This window comes from Orbicella franksi, chromosome 7 (genome assembly GCF_964199315.1).
Source record: "Orbicella franksi chromosome 7, jaOrbFran1.1, whole genome shotgun sequence".
Taxonomy (NCBI): domain Eukaryota; kingdom Metazoa; phylum Cnidaria; class Anthozoa; order Scleractinia; family Merulinidae; genus Orbicella; species Orbicella franksi.
In genome coordinates, this window is record NC_138151.1 from 31,857,310 (window position 1) to 31,883,095 (window position 25,786).

A 25,786-nucleotide genomic window follows, 5' to 3' on the forward strand; every position below is an offset into this window, starting at 1 on the left:
TTACCTGAAATATAGCTGCTATTCCTGGTCAAAACGGGAGTGTGGTATCACTCATTACAAAAAATAAAATAAGCGTGCATCTGAACTTGAGAACGGAGTTTATTACACAAGCAATGCTAGAACGCATGCGTCTTACATGTTATGTTCTACCAAAAGGAAAAGAACTCAACGTTGGTGGGTAGTCCCGTGTGAAATGTATCTTTCACCTTACATATAGTCGCCTTTGACGCTAACTAATCTGCGCATGCATTTAGAGCAAATTACTTTTTTTGTTACGAGAATAACACCACGAGGATAGCATGAGATTTGCAAAACCATATATATATATTTGTCATGTTATCAAAGGAAGTAACGTAAGCATGACACGTTTTACGTAATGCACACGGGCACCTATAGCTACCCCACCCAGCCTTCCTTCCCACAAGGCCAATTAATTAATTGAAATTAATTAATTAAACAAACATTAAAGTCTACACCTTATTGTGTTAGTACTTCATTGCGTTAGTGCCTTAGCGAACAGCAGCCCCCTAATCCATCCCAATAGTGCACTTTGCACTAAAAATGGGGCAATTACAGAGAATGAATGAGCTTACTAGTGCTTTTTAGAAAGCCAATATCTCTTAAAATTCTACACCAAAATTCTTTTGGAGGTTTCACCAATTACTAAGTTCCATAAGTTCTGTAAATTCTTCAAGTCAATGTTACATAGCATGATGCTTTCTCTACGCAAAGTAGTAAACTTCATCGGTTCTCGTAGCGCCACGGGACGCATAAGGCCTTACGCAGCTTACTAGTAAAGCCAAATGTAAGCAATGACGCGTTAGCATTGATTCTGCTGTCTCTTCTACATAGTATCAATCTATAAATGTTGGTTTCTTAATAACACTGGTTCCCTACAGCAGGAAATGGGACTATTGATAGCAGATAATAAATTTGATAAGAGGAAAATGAAGAGAAACGTACAAGCTAAGTAATTGAGATGGTCCGGCGAATGTCTTTGCAGGAAGACGACGAATAGCGTTGTGAGATAAATCTCCGCAAACCAAGAAGGAAAGAAGATCTAGTTTAGATGTATGTTTTTTCGAAAAACCCTAAAAACTTGATTTTATATATTCAGAAAAATATTATTAATACTGTCAAATGGATTAAAAATACCCTTGTTTAACGACGCTTGAATACATGTTAACCCTAGCCGCCTCGTGATCCCTCGTTTATCCTCCTCTTCCCAAACTACCAACCCCCACCCCGACATTTTTGGCAACGTTTTGTTTAAAACATAAATGGATATACTTACAAGACTTGCAAGCTCACCAAAGTAGAGAAAACATTTTCCGTTAAACTCGTAATATTATTTTCGGATAAGAATCTGCAAAAACACAAGGGTGGAAAACAACAAAAATACCTGTTGCAGCAACCATATTAATTGTTCAACGTCGAGATCACGGAACCCTTCTCTAGGAATCCGTCGCCTGCAAGTTCAATAGTAAGTGCATGTAGATAAATAAACCCTTTTAGCTTGGGCAGTTTGTTTTCCCATTACAGACTACGTGATAATCTCTAGAAAAATTGCTCTTTTATCCATCTAAAAATTTTCATTGGTATACACGCGACCATTATCAGAGTATCGTCACATGGTCTGAAATGGGGCAATAAAACCGCGCAACCTAAAAGGCTCTCGAAGGGGACGGCACAAAAAGAGGCTTAGAAATCATGGAAGCAACGTTAATCAAAAACTGAAACCATTAAAGAACACCAAATGTATAATGTAGAGAACTGAGTGTCCATTGCGTAGACTGGTTTAGATTATTACTCTACTCTGGTTGGTAATAAGTAAATCTGGCTAAATAATACATCGAAGCAAGCGAACAAAGGATGCGAATTTGTAAAGTGTAATAACTTTAATCTATATCTAAAAGCGTCTTAAAAGGTAATCGTATGTTATTGAGTTGCAAACTTACAGTTCTTGCAGGCTGAATAACTCTGAAAATAGTACTTCTGGTAGCACTTCTATTTCATTATCTCTGATATCACTAGACGCAACAAAGAAAATTGTTTACTCTAAGGGTACATGTAGCAGAAAGAAAAGATTGCTTTTTTTTGCATTACTCCTAATACTGGTGGAAGAGGGCTGGGCAGGAAAAATCTACCCTGGTAACCTGATAATTAGTCTAGTAGTCAAGGAAAAAGAAAAAGATAGAAGAGTAAGGTAAAAAAAAGAAGAAAAATAAAGATAGAAATAAAAGTAAGGCAAATTGGGTACGTAGAAAACTAGGCGAAAAGCACCTTTTTTTCTTTTTCTGTACGTTCAAACTTTCTAAGGACCAGCAACAAATAAAAACATTGGTACAGTACAAACCCAAAAAATTACCTTGGTTTTGTTTAAACTTTAGGTAAAAAATGAAGTTTCTGTGTCTTCGATAATAGGCAGAAAAGCATTAATAGCTAAGATTTAAATGCCACTTCATGTCAAAAATCACATTTCAACAGGTTCCTCAATAAAATGTTTTTCTTTTTTAAACTTTACTCGAGACACCCATTTCTCCGCTGTTTTTGTCATTTCGCCCAAAGACCCCTAGACAGCAGCCTGTTGACAGACTTTGACAAAAAGCAGCCTTGCTGTTTGCCACTTACAGGTATTTAAGCGCAGTCATGTGACGGAAGGCTTCCTTAGGCAAATATCTCATCTTCATCCCCTTTATAGTGCTAATTTAGTGAGACATACACAATATTGCTACATGAACATCAATGACACTTGGAATAGTTTAAGGATGTGTATCAATTGGGTCTCTTAGGGTATTTCCTTTATGAGCAGAATGTTATTGGCGGCAAAACACATTTAGACGGTACTACGCATGAACAGACCATTATTTGTAGGCAGTTATTTGCAGGTCACGCGGTGGGCTTCGGACAAATGAAAAGTAGGAAACAATGCATCGAATGATAATTATTATCATAGGTAGTAAAATTATTATTAACTACTTAATAACCGAGAGTCAGGTCGTTACGGGAAAATCTCAAACTGAGGCCTTGCCGTATTGACCGAGCGATAGCGAGGTCAATACGGCAGGCCGAGGTTTGAGATTTTACCGTAACGACCGAACGGTCGAGGTTATTAAGTTGTTTATTATATGGCTCATTAATTAAAGAAAAGAAAAAAATTATTCGAGCGGAAGTCGTCAATTTACATCCGGCGATGCGCGCGTTTACCGATTCATTCATCGTCTCAAATCCAGGGCAAAACTACACAGTCAGTGAACTTAACGTATTCCGTGAAAAACACACATTTCTTTACGGGAAAAGTGGTTGTCACAGCCTCAAAAAGGTATTTTAGTGTCGGTGCACAACTTGATGGGGGAGTTTTTCCGCCTTTTGTGGCGAAACGTCAACGCATATAGAAAAGACAAAGTGCTTCAAAATAGTCCAAACCAACGGTCTTTCGGTGAAAGAAAATACTAATGCTTCAGAATGTACTGCTTAGAATAACTCGATCTCCGCATTCGCTTTGGACAACATATCTTCGCCCTCTTCATTCTGGGATTTATGGATGAACTTTTCAAGCCTTGTGAACGTCTAAAACTACCTGCAGTTATCAGAAACAGTGCTACCGACAGAAACCGCCCGATTGTTTACATTTGATGATCGTGGAAGCTGATTTACACTTGCTTGTGTTCAAGCGAGGGAATCTATTTGATGAGATCTGTTGTGGAGTTCATGATTTCAGTAATTGTTGTGACTGAGATGATAACTTATAAGTTTCTTCGTGGTGTTCTGCTCAGGATGCATGACAGATCTGCCGATGGTTTTTCACTTGGTGATTTTTGCTTTACCAGACTTGGTAAACTTTGATTGTTTTTCACCAGCGAAAAACGACTTCTATATAAATTTTGTTACGGAAAATTCTCTAAACTTTTAGCTACTCGGATTAAATTTACTTGCTCTTACTGTTTTTAATCGGCTTTCATCGTTTCAATGCGCTTGAATTTTCAGAGCTGGGCTCTTCCTAATTTGCATAACCCGTAATCGGCCCGTGGGCATTACGGCTGCATAATGACCGCTCAGATCTCGTTCTTAGCCAATCAGAACGCGCGTTATATCGACCACAAGCCAAAGCCATATAATAATGACTAATAAAATATGATTTAGATCATTTCATCCAATTAAAGTTGCCTGAAATTTAAGGCTTATTTAAGAGAGTGTTTCTTTGTTCAGAACTCGTTTACCTCAGAGTTTGAACAAAATGTTCTTGAGGCTAACACTTTTTAATATGTTTTATCCGTCTGTTGATGCCCTGACATCCAGAGTGTATTTACCAGTAATTATAAGAAATCTATAACTTTTATCTGTCCTCAAAAAATTAAAAGAAAATTATACGGAAAGTAGACGAGCCTTTTGAGAAAGAAAATCTAAATGGGTCGTAAAATCACGGTTGGTGTACAATGTACTTACAGAGTTGTAGCCGTCGATGGAAGACAGTTTAAGATATCAACTGATGAATCTGACCCATCACACCAAAATTCATTTTCAACTTGATTGTTCATTGTTTTACCATGGCTAGAACACAGATTTCCGCAATCTAAATGTAAATGAAGGAATTAATCACTATTATATTATTTATTTGATGAAGGGGAAAAGAGTTTCATAACAAAACCAGGGGTTATCATTGCAGCTACTACAGCAAACTACATCTTACCCACAATAGTAACTGATAGGTCTCTGGAGTCGGTACCAGCTTTATTACTTGCCACACACGAGTAGATTCCAGTTTCATTTAATGCAGTCATTACCAAGCCAGTCCCATTAGCCAAGGACGTGGAGTTCTTAAAGATGGATATGTTGATAGGTGGGGATCCTTCCGCAAAACACCAAACTAAGTGACCTGGCGCTGCTCGCACAACTGGGTCTGCGATCAATATTTTCGGTTTATCTGCATATGCAAACAGTAATGTGTAAAGAGAGCAAACTCAGGTTTATTAGACTATTTAAGACATTCGTGATGTAAAAAAATAACACTGCGTCATAATAATAGTAGCTTTTATTTATTTCTTGATGCTTAGCTCGCACTTAAGGTTACCGTATACTTGGTGTCTCACGTCCAAGCGATGTAGCGCGTCTGGTCTAGACATAAGATACCTAAAGCCTATATCAAATTAAAGCTTATAGGGCTTGTTATCAAACTATAACTGGATTTTGAAATAAAATAAATGGTCAAATTTTTCACGACCTCTAAATGCGCGAATACGAATCACCTTTAGAAAGCTGCAAGTCAAAGCGAATTTCGTTTTTCGCAATTTAATTTGTTCCTCAGTTTCCGGACGCAAAACGCACAAAAAAAGCCTGTGTGCGTTTTGCAATATTCAATTTCAATGAAAAGTTGTAGCACATTTTTGAAATAGGAATAAACAAATATGGAGTGATCGTACAAAAGTTTTTCTGGGAGAAAAAAATATTTGGAAATATAAAATTGGGAGACACATGTGTTGTTGTTTGTATGTTTAACTAGCTACGGTCCAAATTTGACCGCAAACAAATAAATCCCCTTTGACTTGAAACTTTTAAAAGATGATTCGGACATTAAAAATTCGACAATTCACTTTATTTCAAAACTCTTTGCACAGTTTGATAGCCATTTCAATCTAATATGTCCATCTAATATGTCCACAACATTAATTTCACCTGCAGCTTTTCTAAAAGACTCTATGTTGAGTTTGCTGCATAGTTCAATGTTACCTTTTTCCAAAGAATAGGACCTAATTATCTAATACTATGTTTCCATATTTTACGCAATTAAAAAGAGAATAAATAAATTGTAGTGGTTCCCTGTATAATGAAGGTTTCACTTGATGCTATTAAAAAGAAAAAAAAAACTTTCATACTGATTTTAATTTACTTTAAATAGTTATCAAATTACCAAAAACTTACTTTTAGCTGTGTCAAACGTGTAAACACCCTTAAAGTTGCTAAGGGTAGACCGGTATTGTTTTATTAGCCTCACCAACATAAAACGGCCACTTGACTGTATGATGAAAGGTCGCCTTACTCCGGTAAATACCCCTAATAAGGTGTTGTTTGTGTAGAGCCCATCATAGATGTGGATCCAATTCTGTCTAAACCGTTTTGAATCAGATAACTGAAACGTCACAAATTTCAATCTGATGTTGTGGTACAGAGGTGCTGTGATGACCCAGCTGGCAGTCGTACAGTGCTCAGATGATTCGGAACTGATGAACTCGCCAGAGCCTTGTACGTCAAAGTCACATGTCATAGAAAAGACATCTATAAGAGTAGATGCTTCAATGTTAGATAATTATAAACAAGGGCATGTAAGATGAAGAACAGATTTTTGTAAAGAAAAAAGCCCTTAAAGGTAGTAGCATTCAGTGAACTCTTACAGTTTTGATCAGGTTATATAAATGCTCAACTCAAGTATGCAATAATGCTCATACATTAGACAGTGATAACGAACCAACAAAGATGCCTTGAGAGAAAAACACTAAGAACCATTTTATCTCACTGAGTGTGTAGATACCAAAACTGCATAACTGGCCAATCAACTGCAAAATATTTTGATTGCAAAAAGAAAGAAGGAAAGAAATATATACCATTCGGTTTCCACACTAATACTGCAAATAAAGCGGGAACTGTATAAAGCCAGCTTTGCATCCTTAATTCGGTGGAGCAGCTGCAATGATAATAGTAATAATAATGACGATTTTAATAATACGGGTATCTATAACAAAATACTCGATCGTGATTGGTTCTCCGCGCGCCTTTTTTTCACGTAATTGCCGCGCGATCACGTGTGTGTAGGTATCCAATTAAAGATTTTTGTAATTGGATACCTGCAATTGGATACCCACGTGATTCGCATGTCAATTACGCGCGCTTTAATAGCTTCTTTCGCAATGTTTCCTAGAGTTTTCAAAACTTAGACTTTTTCGCTCAAAAGAATATATCAAAAGACATTTTTAATTCCGAAGTTTGTTCTAAATACGACTAATTAGTGATTGGAACTCGTGTCGTACAATTTAGGGAGTAATGGTGATCGTAATGTGCTGGAGGTACCGTCAATAGCTGTGTGAATTTTCAATAATAATAATAATAATAATAATAGTAATTTTAACAATAATAATGTTTATTAGTGGTTTATAAAAAATTAAAACTGTAAAAATTCTTAGAACAATATATATGTCAGAGAAATACTAACTTACAAACGAATTACAAATAATAATAATAATAATAATAACCCAAACCCTTTCACCTAGCATTTCCAGAAATTATCCAAGTGTAAAAATCTTGAAATAGAAATCAAAAGAGAAAGGCAGATAAAAGCACAACAATCCTAGTGCTCCTAGGCGCTTTAAGGGAAATTGATAAAGGTTCACAGAAGTTCATCAATGACTATATATGTATCAGGAAACGTAAATCTCTACGAAATTCAAAATCCGGCACCGTTGGAAACTGCGCACATTCTCCGGAAAGTTCTAGCCGTCAAGTGGTGAGAAGAACAGGTTTATGGTCTGAACCCCGCCCTTGAGGAAGAAATACCCATCATGAAGTGAACCCCTCTGGTAATAATAATAATAATAATAATAATAATAATAATAATAACAATAATAATAATAATAATAATAATAATCAAACTATACATAGCGCCACTTTCCATATGATGATTCCGTGCTTGTTACATTATAATCAGAATAATCAAAATTAGAAGGCATAAATTTACAATGGTTTCTAAAAACAGTAAAACAGAAAAGTAAAGGGGCTCAAGAAAGCTGTAATGCAACGTGAGCTGCGACACGAGCAGAACAAGGAATGTCTATTTGGGAAAAGTGAGCTACTGCCGTAACGAAAAGAATAAATAACCTTAAATTTAAATTGATTTCGATTGATCACTCGCCATATATTCCCTTTTTACAGTATAACATAATTCATATATTTGAAAACAACTTTATATTTTGTTATTATTAAAAGAGTTAGCATCAAATATCGTGACAGTTGAGATTTTTCTGCGGTAGTAAATTATCTGCTCTGACAAATTAAATTGAAGACCACTTGGCTGATTGAAGTATCACTGAATTCATATATTAGAAGTCAAAGTTATATGTAATTCTTATTGACAATTATTAACAAAAGATAATTAGATGCGAGCCAGTTTTTCCTACAAATTGAAATGAGACCACCCCACAGTTTGCCTTATAACCATATTCATATATTTGACGGTAATTATATTTTAAAACACAGCGCATACGCCGGTTCTACCTAATTTCTATTGAGTAATCATGGTAAAAGTCTTTATTTTTCAAGGTCAAGCGTAAATCCATGACGTTTGCAGTTTCATTTTGGCTGCAGAGTTTCGCTGCGAGTTTGTTTTGTTGAGATTTCGGCAATGTGAACAACATTCTGAAAGATCTAAACCTTACCGTACTAGCCTTTGACTATTACGAAGCTAAGATGCTTACTAAAACTGAAGCATACTGACTTTGTTTGTCTACATATCCATTGAGCATTTTGACTTTGTTTGCCTACATTTTCATTAATTCAAGAAAGCGAATTTATTATTGACAATTTTATAAATTAAAACAGATGGAGCGTTTTCGTTCAACTGTTGCTCAACTGATTGTGGCGTGTTTTTAACCATGCAATGTGGTTCTTTGTTTTCCTTCACCGTGCATCATAAAAACTTTGTATTCATTCACAAAAAAGTATGTTTTAGAGCCCAAGTAACTATCGCTATGTTGTAAAATAATTAATTCATGCTCTCAGCTGTGCTATATCGATTTATGGATACAGAGCGCTCAAGAAACTAAATTTGTTCTCTTACGCTTCTCGTGCCCTCCAAAGTCCCTACGTGTATCCATAACTCGATATACACACGCTAAGCATGACCCAATTCTTTAGTTTCAATTAAGATTATTCCCAAAAATTAATCTGAAGATTATCCATTCCCCGGATTATAAATTTTTTGGTAAATTTTTATTTTCAATCCATTGACTTGCAACGGTTGCCCAAAATGTTCAAAGCAAAGATGTCATTTTTGTTTTTTAATTATCAACGGGAAAAGACACTCATCAAGTTATTTTACTTCTGTTTCGTATACAAACCTCGTGCTTTCTAGAAGAATGTCAAAGAGAAAAATCTGGTAATAGCATAGCGCGTCAAATAAAAATAAGCTTGTATACAAAAAAAAAAAAAAAAATAGTCCGCTACCAAATCTTCCTTTGATTTTTCAATGTTTAATTGACTTGGAATATTAAACCAAAATTGCCAGTCGAGAAGTAAACATCCGAGCACTGGGCAAAATGGAAGGTTAAAAGGGCTAAGCGGCTAACAATATTCGATTTTAAGGAGAAGATAAGTCAAGTTAAGTCAGATAATACTACTACTACTACTACTACTACTACTAATAATAATAATAATAATAAAAACTGAATCAGTAAAGAAGTATAGTTTTTCACTCAACCTACCTAGTCTACAGAAGAGTTAGTTCCTAGTGAGTGGTCTCTGTGTATATGGAGAACAACCACACTGCAGAATTATTTTCATTTTGTTCAAGTAGAAGAATGAAATATAATTCTCAAACTCATTAATAATTCATCAAGGTTAAACAAAGGAAATCACTACCGTGACAGTGTTTGGATATCTGATCTTAATTAGCATAGATTTTGACGATTTTATTTCTGCGTTTTCTCCTTAGTTTTAGTTTCGATTGAGAAGATATGAAACACTGCAGACAGTGGCACTGAAGGCTCGTATTTTGTAACAAAAGGCAAAATGTCTTTGCTAGTTTTATTTTCTTGCTTAAGCACTAGAGACCTTTCTGCGAATTTAATTTTGGATAGCACTTTTTCTATCTATCTTTGCTTTTCTTTCACATAAGAGTGCACGTTAGACCTCAATCCGAAAATTCCACAATTAGAATTCCAGTGCATTGATCTTTCAAATGACATTTACTGTTTTTTTCGTTTCCTCCGAAGTAGAATTTAGAATTTCTGTCATAATCTGGGTTATCTCGTAGTTTCTTATCGTTAATTGCGAAACTTCATAAACATCATGAGTTTCAATATTACCTACTTATTAACCGTGAGTGAGGTCTTTGCGGGAAAATCTCAAGTCGAGACCGTAAAGACCGAACGTTCCAGGTTAATAATTAGTTTATTATATGGCTTTTTGCTTGGTTTTTGCAGGCCCGTAATCGGCCCGTGGGCATTACGGGAGAATAATGCCCTAGTATGAGCCAATCAGAGCGCGCGTTATATCGGCTACAAACACAAGTCATCTAATAAGTTTCAATGATTCTTTCACTTTGTTTATAACAACCATATCATTAAACATGTTTGAAGATTTAATAGTAGGTTTTGCAGTCTCTTTAAAGTTTGGTTCTTGTTAGTAACTAATTTTATAGAGCAACGTTTATACAAATTTTCAATAGTTTTTGTTCAAATATTTATCATTACGAAAAAAAACCTTTCTCAAATGGATTTTTTTGCATTAGTCTTTAAGATCGGTATTTCTTTTTAACCCAGCTGACTGTAAAAAAAAAATATTTATTCCATGCTAATAGTGACGTTTATGTCAGTTCCATTCAAATAAACTAAACTGTCTTCATCGTCTGTAAAATGAAATGTAACTGCATCTATATTTTTATTACCTGGTTTGTGCCAAAAATGATTAAGAAGTCTTGAATTCATTTAACGCGCGATTGCTTCCCGGTGATTTTCCGAAGCATGGTGAAACATCCCGAGCTAGCACTACAATAACAATAAAATATAGCTGGTTTTCACATGACGTCACTAAAATTCGAACTACAAAACTATTGATCCTCCTGGGATTTTACTTTAATGATGTATAAGAGCAGCTGAAAACTAATATTCATACAACTTTTCGCTCTGAATGGGTTCTTGGTTTTGTGATAAACTACGCTTGAATTTCTAAGCTTTTGCGTGACGCGGCATTTACATGACGGCCTAGAGAGCTGTCATGATGGTTAAAAAAAGTGACTTATTTCGGTGAACTTGGCTCTCTGAACAGTTTATATCTTAGAAAAAGTATTATTTTAATGTTTTAGAGTTCCTTGAGGGATAAATTCACGCTTTTGTAGCAAAACTCAGTGACAGATGTTTCTGTTGGTTTCCGGCCGCCATGTTGGTGCCCACACGGATGGGCACCAGCATGGCGTCTCCATACAAATCTCTATAAATTTGGGGAAAAAATTTCTCCGCATATCTCGCATAAGAAAAATTGCTGTGACCAGAATTTTGGCGAGAGTCTTTGCATATTTACCTTCTTTCATTTCCAAGATTCTAGACTTTATCTATTGACCGGTTTTGATTTTTATTTTGACCTATTTTGAATTGCGTGACTCTGAAAACCAGCAATACGTCTTAAACATAAACAAGACTTGCAGCATAGTGATTTTGAACTTGCGCTCACCGCTTACCATCGGCGTGTCTGCGTTAACGCGAAATGAGTGAAAGTGTGACATATATTTTGTTGTTATTGTAGTGCTAGCTCGACAAATCTTAGCACGCCTCGGGAAAGTCGCCGGAAAGCAATCGCGCGTTTTGTGAATTCATGACATACAGAAATGTACAAAAGCATGGTGATTTGAGACAAAAGAAAATTTTAATGAAGACAACAAACAACATGAGTGAAAATCAGCGCAATATTTTGCTGAGTTGACGCTGAAAGTTAGCAGCCTTAAAACGGTTCAATTTATCTGAAACTCCGGTGTTAAGTTGAATATGGATTAATCTCATTGAGGGCCAGGTCTTAAAAAAATTCATCGGGTAGTTTTTAATTTCCGCCCAAATTAAGAGGCGCCCTCTGTAAAAATTCCTCAAACTTTCTCAGATGAATGGTCTAGATAAGTGATTCACAAAAATATAACTTTCAGTTCAATTTGATTCGTATTTTAGCGCTGGGGCCACCATCTTGGTTTTGCCCCTCTGAGGGGGCTTTCAGTGGCCATTTTAGGGCACACTTTTAACAATTTGCCATACAAAGAAAACGATATAAATCCGGGTAAAAAACCTTTATTCGAGGCAAGCAAATGTTTCTTGTTACATTGAGAGGCTGTTTTGGCAATTTGATCATCACCTGATTTTTTTACAGAATTTCTTCCCTTTCGGACTACTCATACGTGCGTGAATTCTCTTCACAAATTTAAGAGGACTGTCCATTGAGACAAGTCTATATCCTTCGGCAGGCGCCAGATCATCTTTAATACTTTTATTCGAGGAGCTTCCATCGTCGTTTGGCTGTATTTTCCGTTTGGAAGCAGATTCTGCGGGGGCGGAATTTGCTCGCTGACAACATCGTCTTCACCAACAAAGGTGACTTCTACAGCTCGCGTTTCTTTCCTTCTCTTCTGCGCTACCTCCTGTTTTTGGGTTCCCCTAAAACCTCTCTCTCTCTCTCTTTGACGCACTATTCCTTAAAACAGACTGTTTTATCCCAACTTTTGGCATGATTTACGGACAAGAAGACCTGTCAACAAGATGGACGCTCACGCTCGATCGGGAAAAATTAACGCCCGGGCAGAGTGCGGGGGTATTCAGCGGACACACTTTTATTTAAAACTACGTTGTGTAAGTGATCCCGTAAAATTAAAGGACATTTCTCATGCACATACGTAATAAGACATACTTTTCCCGCGTAAAATGTAAATATGACGGACAAAGTAGACGAGGAATATCTCCGTCTGCAATTGCATGATTATAGAAAGGAAAATGGCTGTCTTTGTTTTTTTTTCGAGGGTGATCTTAAGGAATTTTTCGAAGAATAGATGTCATCGAATCCAAGCTGCTTTGTTCTGTCAGATCGCCATTGTAAGGAATCTTACTTGCAGGAAGAATGCGAATTTAATTTATGCAAGATTTGCCGAGATGATGACGGAGATGACTGGGTGGGCTGCGACGGGTGCGCCCAATATTTCCATGCGAACTGCCTCGGTGTCAGTTATTCCAAATCCTCTCACAGCCATTCTTCTTTTGCCCTCATTGACAACCATTTTAATAGTTGATTGCATTATAGACTAGCCCCAGATTATTTGTCTTAAACAAGATTTTTGTTTTGAAACGAGTCTTAATTCCTTTTGTAAATTCTTGAGCCTCTTACCAGTTGTTTTGAACACGGCATAACATTATATCGATTCCATGTCAGTAAACCTAAAAGTGAAACTAAGAAAATACTCTTCTTTCTTTCTTTGCCGTTAAATTAATTAAACCTTAGTCAGCTGCCACAGTGATGGAACAACGTACTTCAGTATGCCTCGGAAAAAGGCCACGTTTGTCCGCCTTAACTCGGAATGCTACCATTCGATTGTAATGAATATTTGCCGGACGATCCGCGCCCAATGGCGTTATTCGATGACAACTGATGACACCTAAATAGTAGTATAGGACGCTTATATGACCGGTAACCAATCAAGAGCCGAGAAAGACAATAGGCTATTGTTTGGAGAACAATGGACGCTATTGTTTTCCAAATCCAAGATGGCGCTATTTATTTTCAGCCAATCAGGAGCCGAATTAAGAACAATGGATGCTATTGTAATAGTAGTAGTAATAGTAGTAGTAATAGTAATAGTAATAGTAATAGTAATAGCTAGTAGTGATGGACGCTCATATGAGCGGTAACCAATCAGGAGTCGAATTAAGAACAATAGATGCTATTGTTTTCCAAATCCAAGATGGCCGCCACAAATTTCAGCCAATCCGGAGCCGAATTAAGAATTCAAGATGGCGGCGCCCACGAAAGTCGGCCATGTTGGAAAACAGCCCACCAGCCTCGACGGAGGACTGGGATCGGTCTCACGGATTTCCATGACGACACAAATCACGCCAGAGTCACCCAAAAAAATGTCATGCAACTTCAAAATCGATACTTACAGTGTCCTGTGGTCCTAAACGACAGAGGTCTGTCCGGCAAGTGGCCATGATGAAGACTGAGAGACTTGGGTCCGAGGTCTGCCTATAGGGAGGCTATTCCAAAGCATCATGGGACGATGACCTCATTGGGAACCAATCAGAATGAATTAAAATACTCACAGTAGTTGGCTTCCCCAGTCCCCCTCTCTTAAGGAGAGCACTAAACCAAACATTACACAATGTCAATTGTCACGAACTTTAATAACAAATCTTTTGCGCTAACATTAAAAGATATGACGTCATTGCCATGTTCATCGAGTAAAAAGACCGGTTTCTATCGTCATCGCACAATGTTTCAAATGAACTTTAATGTCCAAAACGTTTGCGCTAAAATTACAGAAAGCCTGTCATTGTGTCTCAAATCAGATAACACTATGAAAGAAATGCAACAGAAATAATTTGATCTAGCGTAAATGCAATCTTTGACGAGTAGCGAATAATAAGCGAAGACAAAAATTTATAGGCTAAAAGGTGAGAAGAAAAAAATACCATTGAAATGCTTCAAGTGAAAATGAATTGCTAATGGCAGTTTGCAATAAAATCTAAACTCCTTGATCTCGACTGTTCCCTTGAGAAAAGCATCATTCAAAGGAATCTTGAACAAACAAAAGGCATTTTGGGCTACCATTGAAGAATTAACATAATTAGTCAGAGATGAAACATGGAATAAATTAAAACCGAAAAGCACATGTTTAGAAGCTGAAATCATGATAGACTGTATCTTAACCCTTGAGAATAAAATCAAAGGAATTTCAAACAAACGTTTCGCGCTTAAAGTAAAGATTTAACTTCATTTACAAACACTGCAAATCGCTCCTAATTCAACAATTATAGTTGTCTAAGCGGGTTTCCAATAGCGCCAAAATAAATCACTTACATCAAATATAGTCCTTTCCTTCAAAGCGTCACACAACTAGCAATCGCTCAACTCCATAGCCACGAAGACAGGAAAGAATGTCACGCTTAGAAAAGAAGACGTGTGCTGAACGTTGTCACAAGTAAAATGAATTCTATCAAGACCGATTGACTTATAAACGGGTATTCACAAAACAATAAACAATGTCGCGTGGTTAACAACCAACGAGAGGATGGGGCATGGGGGGTACGCGATATCACGTGGTCAAGAATCAATGAGAAGACGGGGGGATAAGGGGTTATACCGCACAGTAATGTCATTAAATTGTTATAAGCAAAACAGAGTCTGAGTCTTTACAACGTTTATTGAATAGTAACTCAAAAGAAAGAATTGATTATAATTTTAACTCTTAAAGTCTTGACCGGTTACAAAGTGTTGTGAACTAAACTCGTTTCCAGTTTCCCAGACTCTTGGTCCCTGGCCCCAAAACGCACGATATTCTGCCCTAGTTTTCTTTGCTTTTGGTCATGAAGTCTTTGCCTGATCCGTTCCTTATTCTTGGCAAATAATTATTAATAATTTAGTTGATCGTTACGATCCTGGAAGAAAGGGAAAACAAAGGACTTGAGGAGGAGGAGGATGAAAAGGTGAGAGAGGAGGAGGAGGAGTTGAGGAGGTAGAAGAGGAGGAGGTGGCGGCGGTGGGGGCGATGGCGGTGATGGTGGTGGTGGTGGTGTAGGTGGTGGATGTGGCGGTGGTGGTGAATGTGGTGGATGTGGTGGTGGTGGTGGTGTAGGTAGTGGATGTGGCTGTGGTGGATATGGCGGTGGTAGTGGTGAATGTGGTGGCGGTGATGGTGAATGTGGTGGTGGTAAATGTGGTGGTGGTGTAGGTGGTGGTGGTAAATGTGGTGGTGGTAGTAAATGCTGTGGTGGTGTAGGTGGTGGTGGTGGTGAATGTGGTGGTGGTGGTGGTAAATGTGGTCGTGGTGGTGGTTGTGGATGTGGTGGTGGTGGCGGTGGTGACGGAAAACTAGGGCAGAATATCGTGCGTTTTGGGGCCAGGGACCAAGAGTCTGGGAAACTGGAAACGAGTTTAGTTCACAACACTTTGTAACCGGTCAAGACTTTAAGAGTTAAAATTATAATCAATTCTTTCTTTTGAGTTACTATTCAATAAACGTTGTAAAGACTCAGACTCTGTTTTGCTTATAACAATTTAATGACATTACTGTGCGGTATAACCCCTTATCCCCCCGTCTTCTCATTGATTCTTGACCACGTGATATCGCGTACCCCCCATGCCCCATCCTCTCGTTGGTTGTTAACCACGCGACATTGTTTATTGTTTTGTGAATACCCGTTTATAAGTCAATCGGTCTTGATAGAATTCATTTTACTTGTGACAACGTTCACCACACGTCTTCTTTTCTAAGCGTGACATTCTTTCCTGTCTTCGTGGCTATGGAGTTGAGCGATTGCTAGTTGTGTGACGCTTTGAAGGAAAGGACTATATTTGATGTAAGTGATTTATTTTGGCGCTATTGGAAACCCGCTTAGACAACTATAATTGTTGAATTAGGAGCGATTTGCAGTGTTTGTAAATGAAGTTAAATCTTTACTTTAAGCGCGAAACGTTTGTTTGAAATTCCTTTGATTTTATTCTCAAGGGTTAAGATACAGTCTATCATGATTTTAGCTTCTAAACATGTGCTTTTCGGTTTTAATTTATTCCATGTTTCATCTCTGACTAATTATGTTAATTCTTCAATGGTAGCCCAAAATGCCTTTTGTTTGTTCAAGATTCCTTTGAATGATGCTTTTCTCAAGGGAACAGTCGAGATCAAGGAGTTTAGATTTTATTGCAAACTGCCATTAGCAATTCATTTTCACTTGAAGCATTTCAATGGTATTTTTTTCTTCTCACCTTTTAGCCTATAAATTTTTGTCTTCGCTTATTATTCGCTACTCGTCAAAGATTGCATTTACGCTAGATCAAATTATTTCTGTTGCATTTCTTTCATAGTGTTATCTGATTTGAGACACAATGACAGGCTTTCTGTAATTTTAGCGCAAACGTTTTGGACATTAAAGTTCATTTGAAACATTGTGCGATGACGATAGAAACCGGTCTTTTTACTCGATGAACATGGCAATGACGTCATATCTTTTAATGTTAGCGCAAAAGATTTGTTATTAAAGTTCGTGACAATTGACATTGTGTAATGTTTGGTTTAGTGCTCTCCTTAAGAGAGGGGGACTGGGGAAGCCAACTACTGTGAGTATTTTAATTCATTCTGATTGGTTCCCAATGAGGTCATCGTCCCATGATGCTTTGGAATAGCCTCCCTATAGGCAGACCTCGGACCCAAGTCTCTCAGTCTTCATCATGGCCACTTGCCGGACAGACCTCTGTCGTTTAGGACCACAGGACACTGTAAGTATCGATTTTGAAGTTGCATGACATTTTTTTGGGTGACTCTGGCGTGATTTGTGTCGTCATGGAAATCCGTGAGACCGATCCCAGTCCTCCGTCGAGGCTGGTGGGCTGTTTTCCAACATGGCCGACTTTCGTGGGCGCCGCCATCTTGAATTCTTAATTCGGCTCCGGATTGGCTGAAATTTGTGGCGGCCATCTTGGATTTGGAAAACAATAGCATCTATTGTTCTTAATTCGACTCCTGATTGGTTACCGCTCATATGAGCGTCCATCACTACTAGCTATTGCTATTACTATTACTATTACTACTACTATTACTATTACTACTACTATTACAATAGCATCCATTGTTCTTAATTCGGCTCCTGATTGGCTGAAAATAAATAGCGCCATCTTGGATTTGGAAAACAATAGCGTCCATTGTTCTCCAAACAATAGCCTATTGTCTTTCTCGGCTCTTGATTGGTTACCGGTCATATAAGCGTCCTATACTACTCTAAATAAAGCAATTGACTTTAAAGATCTGTGTGAATGGGAAAAATAAACTCCCGAGCGGAGTGTCGGGGTATTCAGCGGGCATGCTTTTAGATAAAATATATGTTGTGTAAGCGTTACGGAATATTTAAGTGCCGTTGACACATATCTTTAAGGTTAATTACTTTATTTAGGTGTCATTAATTGTCATCAAATAACGCTTAAAACTTTCAAAAGTGTGCATTCGCTCAATGTTGCACACCTGGTATCATTTTTTACCTCTGTTTGCAAATTTATAATACTCAATTCTTTTTCCCCTCTTCTGTACATAAGTTACAATTACGCCATTGCGCGCGTAACGTCCGGCAAAAGTTTATTACAATCGAATGGTAGCATTCCAAGTTCTGCATCAGATATAAAGCGGACAAACGTGGCCTTTTGACTAAGGTTTAATTAATTTAACGGCAAAAAAAAAAAAGAAGGGTATTTTCTTAGTTTCACTTTTAGGTTTTGTAGCCACGAGAGTTAAATTTTTCCGTTTTTGGTCGCCTTTTCTATTTTGTTTTGTCTTTGCTGTTAAAGGTAAATTTTTTGCGTGCCTTTTTTGTGCAGTTTTAAATGCAAATTAGTTTTTTCACGTCGTGTTATGTAATCGTCTATTGTTTATTACGTAACCTCGTTAAGTTCATTCTTTTAGTTCAAAATTCCGTTTAAAAGCGTTGTAGTTTTTTAGTTGTATTCAGTCGTTGTCAGTTCCGGAGTGCCGTACAGATCTTGTAAGTAATCTCGTTTTTCCTTTCTATTTTTTGTTGTTTTTCGTATTGTTGTATTTTCAGTTTATTTAAGTTTAAGTTCGTATTTATTAATTTCTGTATTTGTTATTTTGGTTTTAAGTGAATCGTTAGATTTAAAGACGAATTCGAGACGTACAGGAGTGTTATATACATGCATTCAAAGATCTGATGGATGCCATGTTGTCCGGAATTGAGAGTCTAAGAAGACGCCGAGTCCATTCAGAGGATGCCCTCGACAGTATGCGCCTGAAGAATTCGCGTTCAGGGTATTTGTCTAGAGTTACGACGTTGTGCCGTGCCGCCGAAGTTTTACTGAATGACTCTAAAAATGTCAATGAAGTCTCGAAGAAGTTATTGGAAATCGAGGAAGCTTTCTCTCGCTTTGAAAGGGCCCACTATGACTACGTCGCGACTTTGTCGGCTGGAGATCTGGAGGAATTGGAATGTCAAGCTCGTTACTTTAAGGAACATTTTCATCGGAAAATGGAGACGATTGCGAGAATCCAAAGATGGATTGAAAACGCTAGAGAGAAATCACCGCACCTACCGGCGCGGAAGCGCTTCAAGAAAATGAAGATTCTGTAAGTACCGCAAGTTCTCTGCTATCTTCACATTTGTCTGTCAGACAGCTAAAGGCCAAGCAGGCGTTAGCGCAGTTAAAATTGTACCAGCTGAAGAAAAAGCAAGCATTATTACGTCAGGAAGAAGAAACGAAACTAGAGTTGGAGATTGTGGATGTGCAGTATGAAATTCAAAGGACTGATCTTCAACTAAAATTGCTTCAGGATGAGGAGCCAGCCGCTTTAGCTAATTTACGGGACGTTTTTGAAGATGTGAAGCCGTTTAGTGAACGAGTTAATGTTAGAGCAGCAAATGTCCCTGAGCAGGAACATTTTGATCCTCGAGTCGAACGGAAAATTGGTGCTCAAAACGCTCAGTTGCGGCTGAATCCTAATGCACAGGAGTTTACGAGTTGGTCAGTAGGTCCCACTGTACCCGTTGCGCATCCAGGAGCAACTAATCCTACCTTGCCTGGAGGAATTGTGGATAAGATGGCATTAACCATAAAGCAGGGATTTGCATTGCCGAAAAAGGAATTGACTGTGTTCGATGGTGATCCTCTCGAGTACTGGAACTTTATCAAATCGTTTGAAAACAGCATCGTGAGCAATGAAGCCAGCGAAAGTGAAAAACTCATGTATCTCCTTCAGTATACATCTGGAGTGGCAAAGGACACGATCAAGTGTTGTTTAGTCATGGATTCATCCCTGGGATACCGAAAGGCGAGAGAGCTGCTGGAAGAACGATTTGGACACCAATTCATAATTGCCTCGAAATACGTAACCAAGTTAACAGAAGGACCACCACTTAAACCATGGGATCGCGCAGGACTACTTGCATTTGCGGACAGATTGAAAGACTGTGAACACACTTTGGAATCCATTGGATATCTGGAGGAGATTAACAGCGCCGACAACTTAAGAATTGTCCAGAGACTGCCGTTCCATCTCCGTACTAAGTTTGTGGAACTAGGGGACCAAATTCAGCAAGCTGGTCAGAGAACGAATATCAGCCATATCGCCGAGTTTGTCAAAGTCAAGGCGAGAGCTGCCAATAACCCAGTGTTTGGTTGCGTGGTAGACGTTGCGCGTGACAGATCAGAGAATCAGAGGCGAAAACCAAAGGGTGGTGCATCATCTGAAGAACGTTTAAGCACATTCAATACACGAGAGACTAAGCCTGGTGTCGGGCAGAGTTTGTCTTCCAATAAATTCACTCCAACCCTGAGGTGCCCATCGTGCAACGGAAATCATTCCTTGGCGAAATGCAGTAGTTTCAAAGACAAGAACTTCGACGAACGTCTACAAGTGATGAGGAAAGCTCAGCTATGCTTTAATTGCTTCAAGTATGGTCACATCAGTGTAGGATGCCTAGCGAAAGGTGCATCTGAAATCCAAGGATGCAGGAGAAGACATCATACTTTGCTTCACCCACCGTCTCCACAACAGACGGTCGAAGGTCGAGACAGAGTGGCCGATCAAGGAATTCAGGTTAACAGCAGTACTCCATTACAAAGTGGACAGGCCAACAGTACCTCAGCTGGAGGAGGAAAGGTGTGCCTGAGAACAGTTCCTGTAAAAGTACGATGTCACGGTGACGCAAGCAAGATCGTGGAAACCTACGCCCTTCTAGACAGTGGCTCAGACATCTCCTTGTGTGACAAGAGCTTGGCCGCGGAGCTCGGTGTGCAGGGACGCCAAAAAACGTTTTACTTGACGACCCAAGAGAGAGAATACAGCCCAAGAATTGGCTATGAATTCAGCCTAACTGTGGAGCCACTGGATGGAACTGACAAAGTAGACGTTACAAGACTATGGACAGTTGATAAACTGAATGCTTCTAGCCGCAGTATTCCATCAGTGCAAGATGCAAGACAGTGGGCTCACCTGCGGGACATCAAGCTATCAAGTATTAGTGAGAAAGAAGTCCGATTGATCATAGGCACCAACGTTCCTGATGCATTCTGGGTGTTAGAAGAAAGACGCGGTAACAGAGGAGAGCCATACGCCATACGTACACCTCTTGGCTGGACACTCATGGGCCCAATGGAAAGGAGCGTCGGCGAAGATTGTCATCTGAATGTTAACCTCGTTCGTTCAGCGGAGGCCTTGAGAGAAGATGATGATTGTCTCATGCACCAGCTTGAAAGGTTCTGGGCAGCGGAGAACTCTGGAGTGATCCCTGAATCCAAGGTTAGCATGTCCGTGGAGGACAAGGAAGCCCTTGCAACCATGGAACAATCTGTGAAACTTGAAGATGGTCATTATCAAATTGCGCTCCCTTGGAGACAGTACCCGCCATTCCTGCCTTACAACCGTTTCATGGCTGAACGCAGACTGCAAACACTCAAGAACAGGCTCCTACAAGATAGCGAGCTCCTTGAAAATTACAAGGCCACCATGGAACAATATCTTTCCAAGGGTCATGCAAGAAGAGTGCCACTTAACGAAATCAACGTACAAGACAGGCCGCTGTGGTACCTTCCCCATCACCCGGTGCTAAACAAACCTGGAAAGACCCGAGTGGTTTTTGATTGTGCCGCAAAACACAAGGGAACGTCTCTGAATGATCAGCTCCTTACCGGTCCAGATTTGACCAATTCTATCGTTGGTGTGCTGATGAGATTTCGTGAAGAACAGGTTGCATTGTCTGCTGATATCGAGTGTATGTTCCATCAGATCCGAGTAGCACCAGATGACCGTGATGCATTCAGATTCCTCTGGTGGCCGGATGGAGACTTGACCCAACAACCAATTGACCATCGTATGGAGGTCCATTTGTTTGGCGCGACATCGTCTCCGAGTTGTTCCAGCTTTGCGCTAAGAAGGACAGCAGAAGACAACAAAGATGAATTTTCAGAGGATGTAGTCAGGACTGTCAAAAGGAACTTTTATGTCGATGACTGTCTTAAATCGGTTAAATCAGTTGAAAATGCTGTCGAAGTTGTGGACCAGCTCCGAGAAATCCTCTCCAAAGGCGGTTTTCGGCTCACCAAGTGGTCATGCAACAGATCCGAAGTTCTGGATACAATCCCGCAAGTCGAAAAGGCTCCATCAGTGGTGGACCTGGACCTAGACAAGGATAAGCTACCAATGCAACGTACGTTGGGACTCCATTGGGATATGGAGAGTGACAAGTTCATGTTCAAGGTTGCTTTTAAAGACAGACCAAACACCCGCCGTGGTATACTATCCTTGACCAGTTCTGTTTATGATCCACTTGGGTTCGTTGCTTCAGTCGTCCTCCCAGCTAAGAAATTGTTACAAGATCTCTGCAGAGAGAAACGCGGATGGGACGATCAAATCAGCGACGGCGATGGTGAAAGGTGGGAGAAATGGAAGAGTCAGTTGGCCAATCTTTGCATGATAACAGTAAAGAGATGCGTTAGACCTGCCTGTTTTCGAGACTTGGAAACTGCCGAGTTGCACAACTTCGCAGACGCTTCACAAGTTGCATATGGAGCAGTTTCGTATTTCAGATTGGTGGATGTCGAAGAAAGGATCCATTGCGCATTTCTAATTGGAAAGTCTCGTCTTGCTTCTCTGAGACCAATGACTGTGCCAAGATTGGAACTGTCAGCTGCAGTGTTAGCCGTTCAGTTAGACCAGACCGTAAGAGAAGAGCTGGACATTCCGATTAGCCAATCGACATTTTGGTCAGACTCCACCTGTGTGTTGCAGTACATCAGAAATCAGTCAAAGGGTTTCCATACATTTGTTGCAAACCGGCTGTCAGTTATACATGAGAATTCAGCACCCCATCAGTGGAGGCATGTCAGTTCTGAACACAACCCAGCGGATGAAGTTTCCTGAGGTCTTACAGTGGACGAAATGAGTGCAAGTAGCAAGTGGCTGAGCGGTCCCGAGTTTTTGAAGAGGAGGGAAGAGTTTTGGCCTTGTGATCCTACAATTCGCCAACCAGAACTATCAGATGACGATCCAGAGATCAAACGTGAAACTCAGCTCTACAACCAGTCGTCGACTCGTCATCAAGGCGAAGAAGTTTTTTCCAAGTTGATAGAGCGCTACTCATCTTGGGACAGATTAAGAAGAGCTGTGGCCTGGCTATTGAGATTCAAAACGTGGTTCATTGAAAGATACCGTGGTGGTTCCACTAACTTCAGATCTCAGTGCTGTTTAGAAAGGGGACCTGTCCTGTCCGTGGAAGAAGTTCAGTTTGCAGAAAGGGAAGTTATCAAGCATGTACAAAGGCTGTCATTTCCAGACGTCATTAGAACCATGCAAGGAATCAGTTCATCGAAGCCTTCGCGCTAAGTAACTTCCGAGTTAAAGAACCAAAAGATGCCAGCCTACATGCGCAAACTGCATCCATTATTGGACGACGTCGGAATCCTAAGAGTTGGAGGGCGACTGGAAAATGCCTTAATCACGTATGAGGCTAAACATCCAATTATTCTTCCCTATCGTCACCACGCTACGGATTTGATCATCTCTCAACATTACCAGAAAACTGGCCATCTTGGGCAAGAGTACGTACTGTCCAGTTTGCATCAATTCTATTGGATAATCAAGGGACGTTCAGCTGTGCGGAGAGTGATCAGTAGCTGTTTCCCGTGTAAAAAACTTGGTGCAGTACGTGGAGAGCAGTTGATGGCCGACCTACCGAAGGAAAGACTGACGTCAGGAGATCCGCCATTCACCTACGTAGGCGTGGACTACTTTGGACCCTTTTATGTACGTCAAGGTCGCTCGAATGTGAAACGCTATGGATGCCTATTTACTTGCTTGGTTATCAGGGCCGTTCATATAGAGGTCGTAAACTCACTTGATACTGATTCCTTCTTAAATGCATTGCGAAGATTCATCAATTTACGAGGATGTCCAACTACCGTTTATAGTGACTACGGGACAAACTTCCAAGCTGGTGAGAGGGAGTTACGCGAGTTGTTGAGCGACTGGAATCAAGAATCAATCTACAAGTTTCTTGATCAGAGGAATATTACATGGAAATTTAATCCACCCGCAGCCTCGCACATGGGTGGTGCCTGGGAGCGCACTATCAGATCCGTCCGCAAGATCCTGACAGCCTCGCTAGGGCAACAACTTGTCTCTGACGAAATGCTCCGAACATTGATGAATGAAGTTGAAGGGATCTTAAATGGCAGACCGTTGTCTCCAGTCAGTAGCGACCCAAGGGACCTGGACCCCCTAACACCAAACCATTTGTTGTTGTTAAGAGCCAACCCAAATTTGCCACCTGGAGTCTTCAGCAAAGAAGAAATGTACAGCAAGCGACGTTGGCGTCAAGTCCAGTACATGGCCGATATATTCTGGAGGCGCTGGTTGAAGGAGTACTTGCCGACCCTTCAAGAGAGAGCGAAGTGGACCAGACCTCGCCGTTGCTTAGCGACCGGAGATCTAGTTGTGATTGCAGACGACAACGTCCATCGAGGAAAATGGCCATTAGGCAGAGTAACTGAGGTTTTCATGGGAAAAGATGGAAATGTCCGATCAGCCAAGGTGAAAACTGCCACCACAATTCTTACAAGGCCAATAACCAAACTGTGCTTCTTAGAAGGAGAGAAGAAAGCTTAAATTGAAGAAACTGAATTCACCAGAAAATCCACAGTGTGAAGAATGATCAAGAGGACTTACTCTCGTGGCTGAGTATAGTTACACTATAGTAATGAACTGTAGACTTTACTAGTCCATTAGGGGGGGCTATGTAGCCACGAGAGTTAAATTTTTCCGTTTTTGGTCGCCTTTTCTATTTTGTTTTGTCTTTGCTGTTAAAGGTAAATTTTTTGCGTGCCTTTTTTGTGCAGTTTTAAATGCAAATTAGTTTCTTCACGTCGTGTTATGTAATCGTCTATTGTTTATTACGTAACCTCGTTAAGTTTATTCTTTTAGTTCAAAATTCCGTTTAAAAGCGTTGTAGTTTTTTAGTTGTATTCAGTCGTTGTCAGTTCCGGAGTGCCTTACAGATCTTGTAAGTAATCTCGTTTTTCCTTTCTATTTTTTGTTGTTTTTCGTATTGTTGTATTTTCAGTTTATTTAAGTTTAAGTTTGTATTTATTAATTTCTGTATTTGTTATTTTGGTTTTAAGTGAATCGTTAGAATTAAAGACGAATTCGAGACGTACAGGAGTGTTATACACAGGTTTACTGACATGGAATCGATATAATGTTACGCCGTGTTCAAAACAACTGGTAAGAGGCTCAAGAATTTACAAATGGAATTAAGACTGGTTTAAAAACAAAAATCTTGTCTAAGACAAATAATCTGGGGCTAGTTTATAATGCAATCAACTATAAAAATGGTTGTCAATGAGGGCAAAAGAAGAATGGCTGTGAGAGGACTTTGGAATAACTGACACCGAGGCAGTTCGCATGGAAATATTGGGCGCACCCGTCGCAGCCCACCCAGTCTTCTCCGTCATCATCTCGGCAAATCTTGCACAAATTCGCATTCCTCCTGCAAGTAAGATTCCTTACTATGGCGATCTGACAGAACAAAGCAGCTTGAATTCGAAGACATATACTCTTCAAGAAATTCTTTAAGTTCATACTCGAAAAAACCAAAGACATAGCCATTTTCCTTTCTATAATCATCCAAATGCAGACGGAGATATTCCTCGTCTACTTTGCTCGCCATATTTACATTTTACGCGGGAAAAGTGTGTCTTATTACGTATGTGCAAGTGAGATGTCCTTTAGTGTTACGGGATCACTTACACAACGTATTTTTATATAAAAGTGTGTCCGCTGAAT

The 25,786-nt window shown here is 39.4% G+C and overlaps 3 protein-coding genes and 1 long non-coding RNA gene across 4 annotated transcripts; 2 read left to right on the top strand and 2 right to left on the bottom strand.

Annotated features, from left to right (window-relative positions):
• Positions 1-1,954: 1,954 nt before the first annotated feature.
• LOC145492724 (uncharacterized) lies at positions 1,955-5,998 on the bottom strand. The gene is made up of 5 exons (XM_081472120.1): positions 5,920-5,998; positions 4,691-4,960; positions 4,447-4,573; positions 2,632-2,703; positions 1,955-2,030 (listed from the first exon to the last, which is right to left on the bottom strand). Exons 1-5 carry the CDS (start codon positions 5,996-5,998, stop codon positions 1,955-1,957), a joined length of 624 nt encoding a protein of 207 aa, XP_081328246.1.
• An 86-nt stretch (positions 5,999-6,084) lies between these two features.
• On the bottom strand, positions 6,085-16,192 carry LOC145491750 (uncharacterized). The gene is made up of 3 exons (XR_014049883.1): positions 13,893-16,192; positions 6,600-6,679; positions 6,085-6,273 (listed from the first exon to the last, which is right to left on the bottom strand). It is a non-coding gene; the product is annotated as an uncharacterized LOC145491750 (long non-coding RNA).
• Positions 16,193-18,720: 2,528 nt separating this feature from the next.
• On the top strand, positions 18,721-22,867 carry LOC145492726 (uncharacterized). The gene is made up of 2 exons (XM_081472122.1): positions 18,721-18,732; positions 19,022-22,867. Exons 1-2 carry the CDS (start codon positions 18,721-18,723, stop codon positions 22,865-22,867), a joined length of 3,858 nt encoding a protein of 1,285 aa, XP_081328248.1.
• Positions 22,868-23,351: 484 nt separating this feature from the next.
• On the top strand, positions 23,352-24,610 carry LOC145492727 (uncharacterized). Its single transcript, XM_081472123.1, has one exon. It carries the CDS (start codon positions 23,357-23,359, stop codon positions 24,608-24,610), a length of 1,254 nt encoding a protein of 417 aa, XP_081328249.1. The 5' UTR covers positions 23,352-23,356.
• The last annotated feature ends 1,176 nt before the right edge of the window (positions 24,611-25,786 follow it).

What these genes read in the sequence shown, in the direction of transcription:
- LOC145492724 (XM_081472120.1), bottom strand. Translation starts at nt 5,998, where the DNA reads ATGTTGGTGAGGCTAATAAAACAATACCGGTCTACCCTTAGCAACTTT. An exon ending in CCTATCAGTTACTATTGTGG is followed by an intron (nt 4,574 to 4,690) that starts GTAAGATGTAGT and finishes ATTTACATTTAG; the next exon opens with ATTGCGGAAATCTGTGTTCT. An exon ending in CCATCGACGGCTACAACTCT is followed by an intron (nt 2,704 to 4,446) that starts GTAAGTACATTG and finishes TCACTAAATTAG; the next exon opens with CACTATAAAGGGGATGAAGA.
- LOC145492727 (XM_081472123.1), top strand. Translation starts at nt 23,357, where the DNA reads ATGCCAGCCTACATGCGCAAACTGCATCCATTATTGGACGACGTCGGA.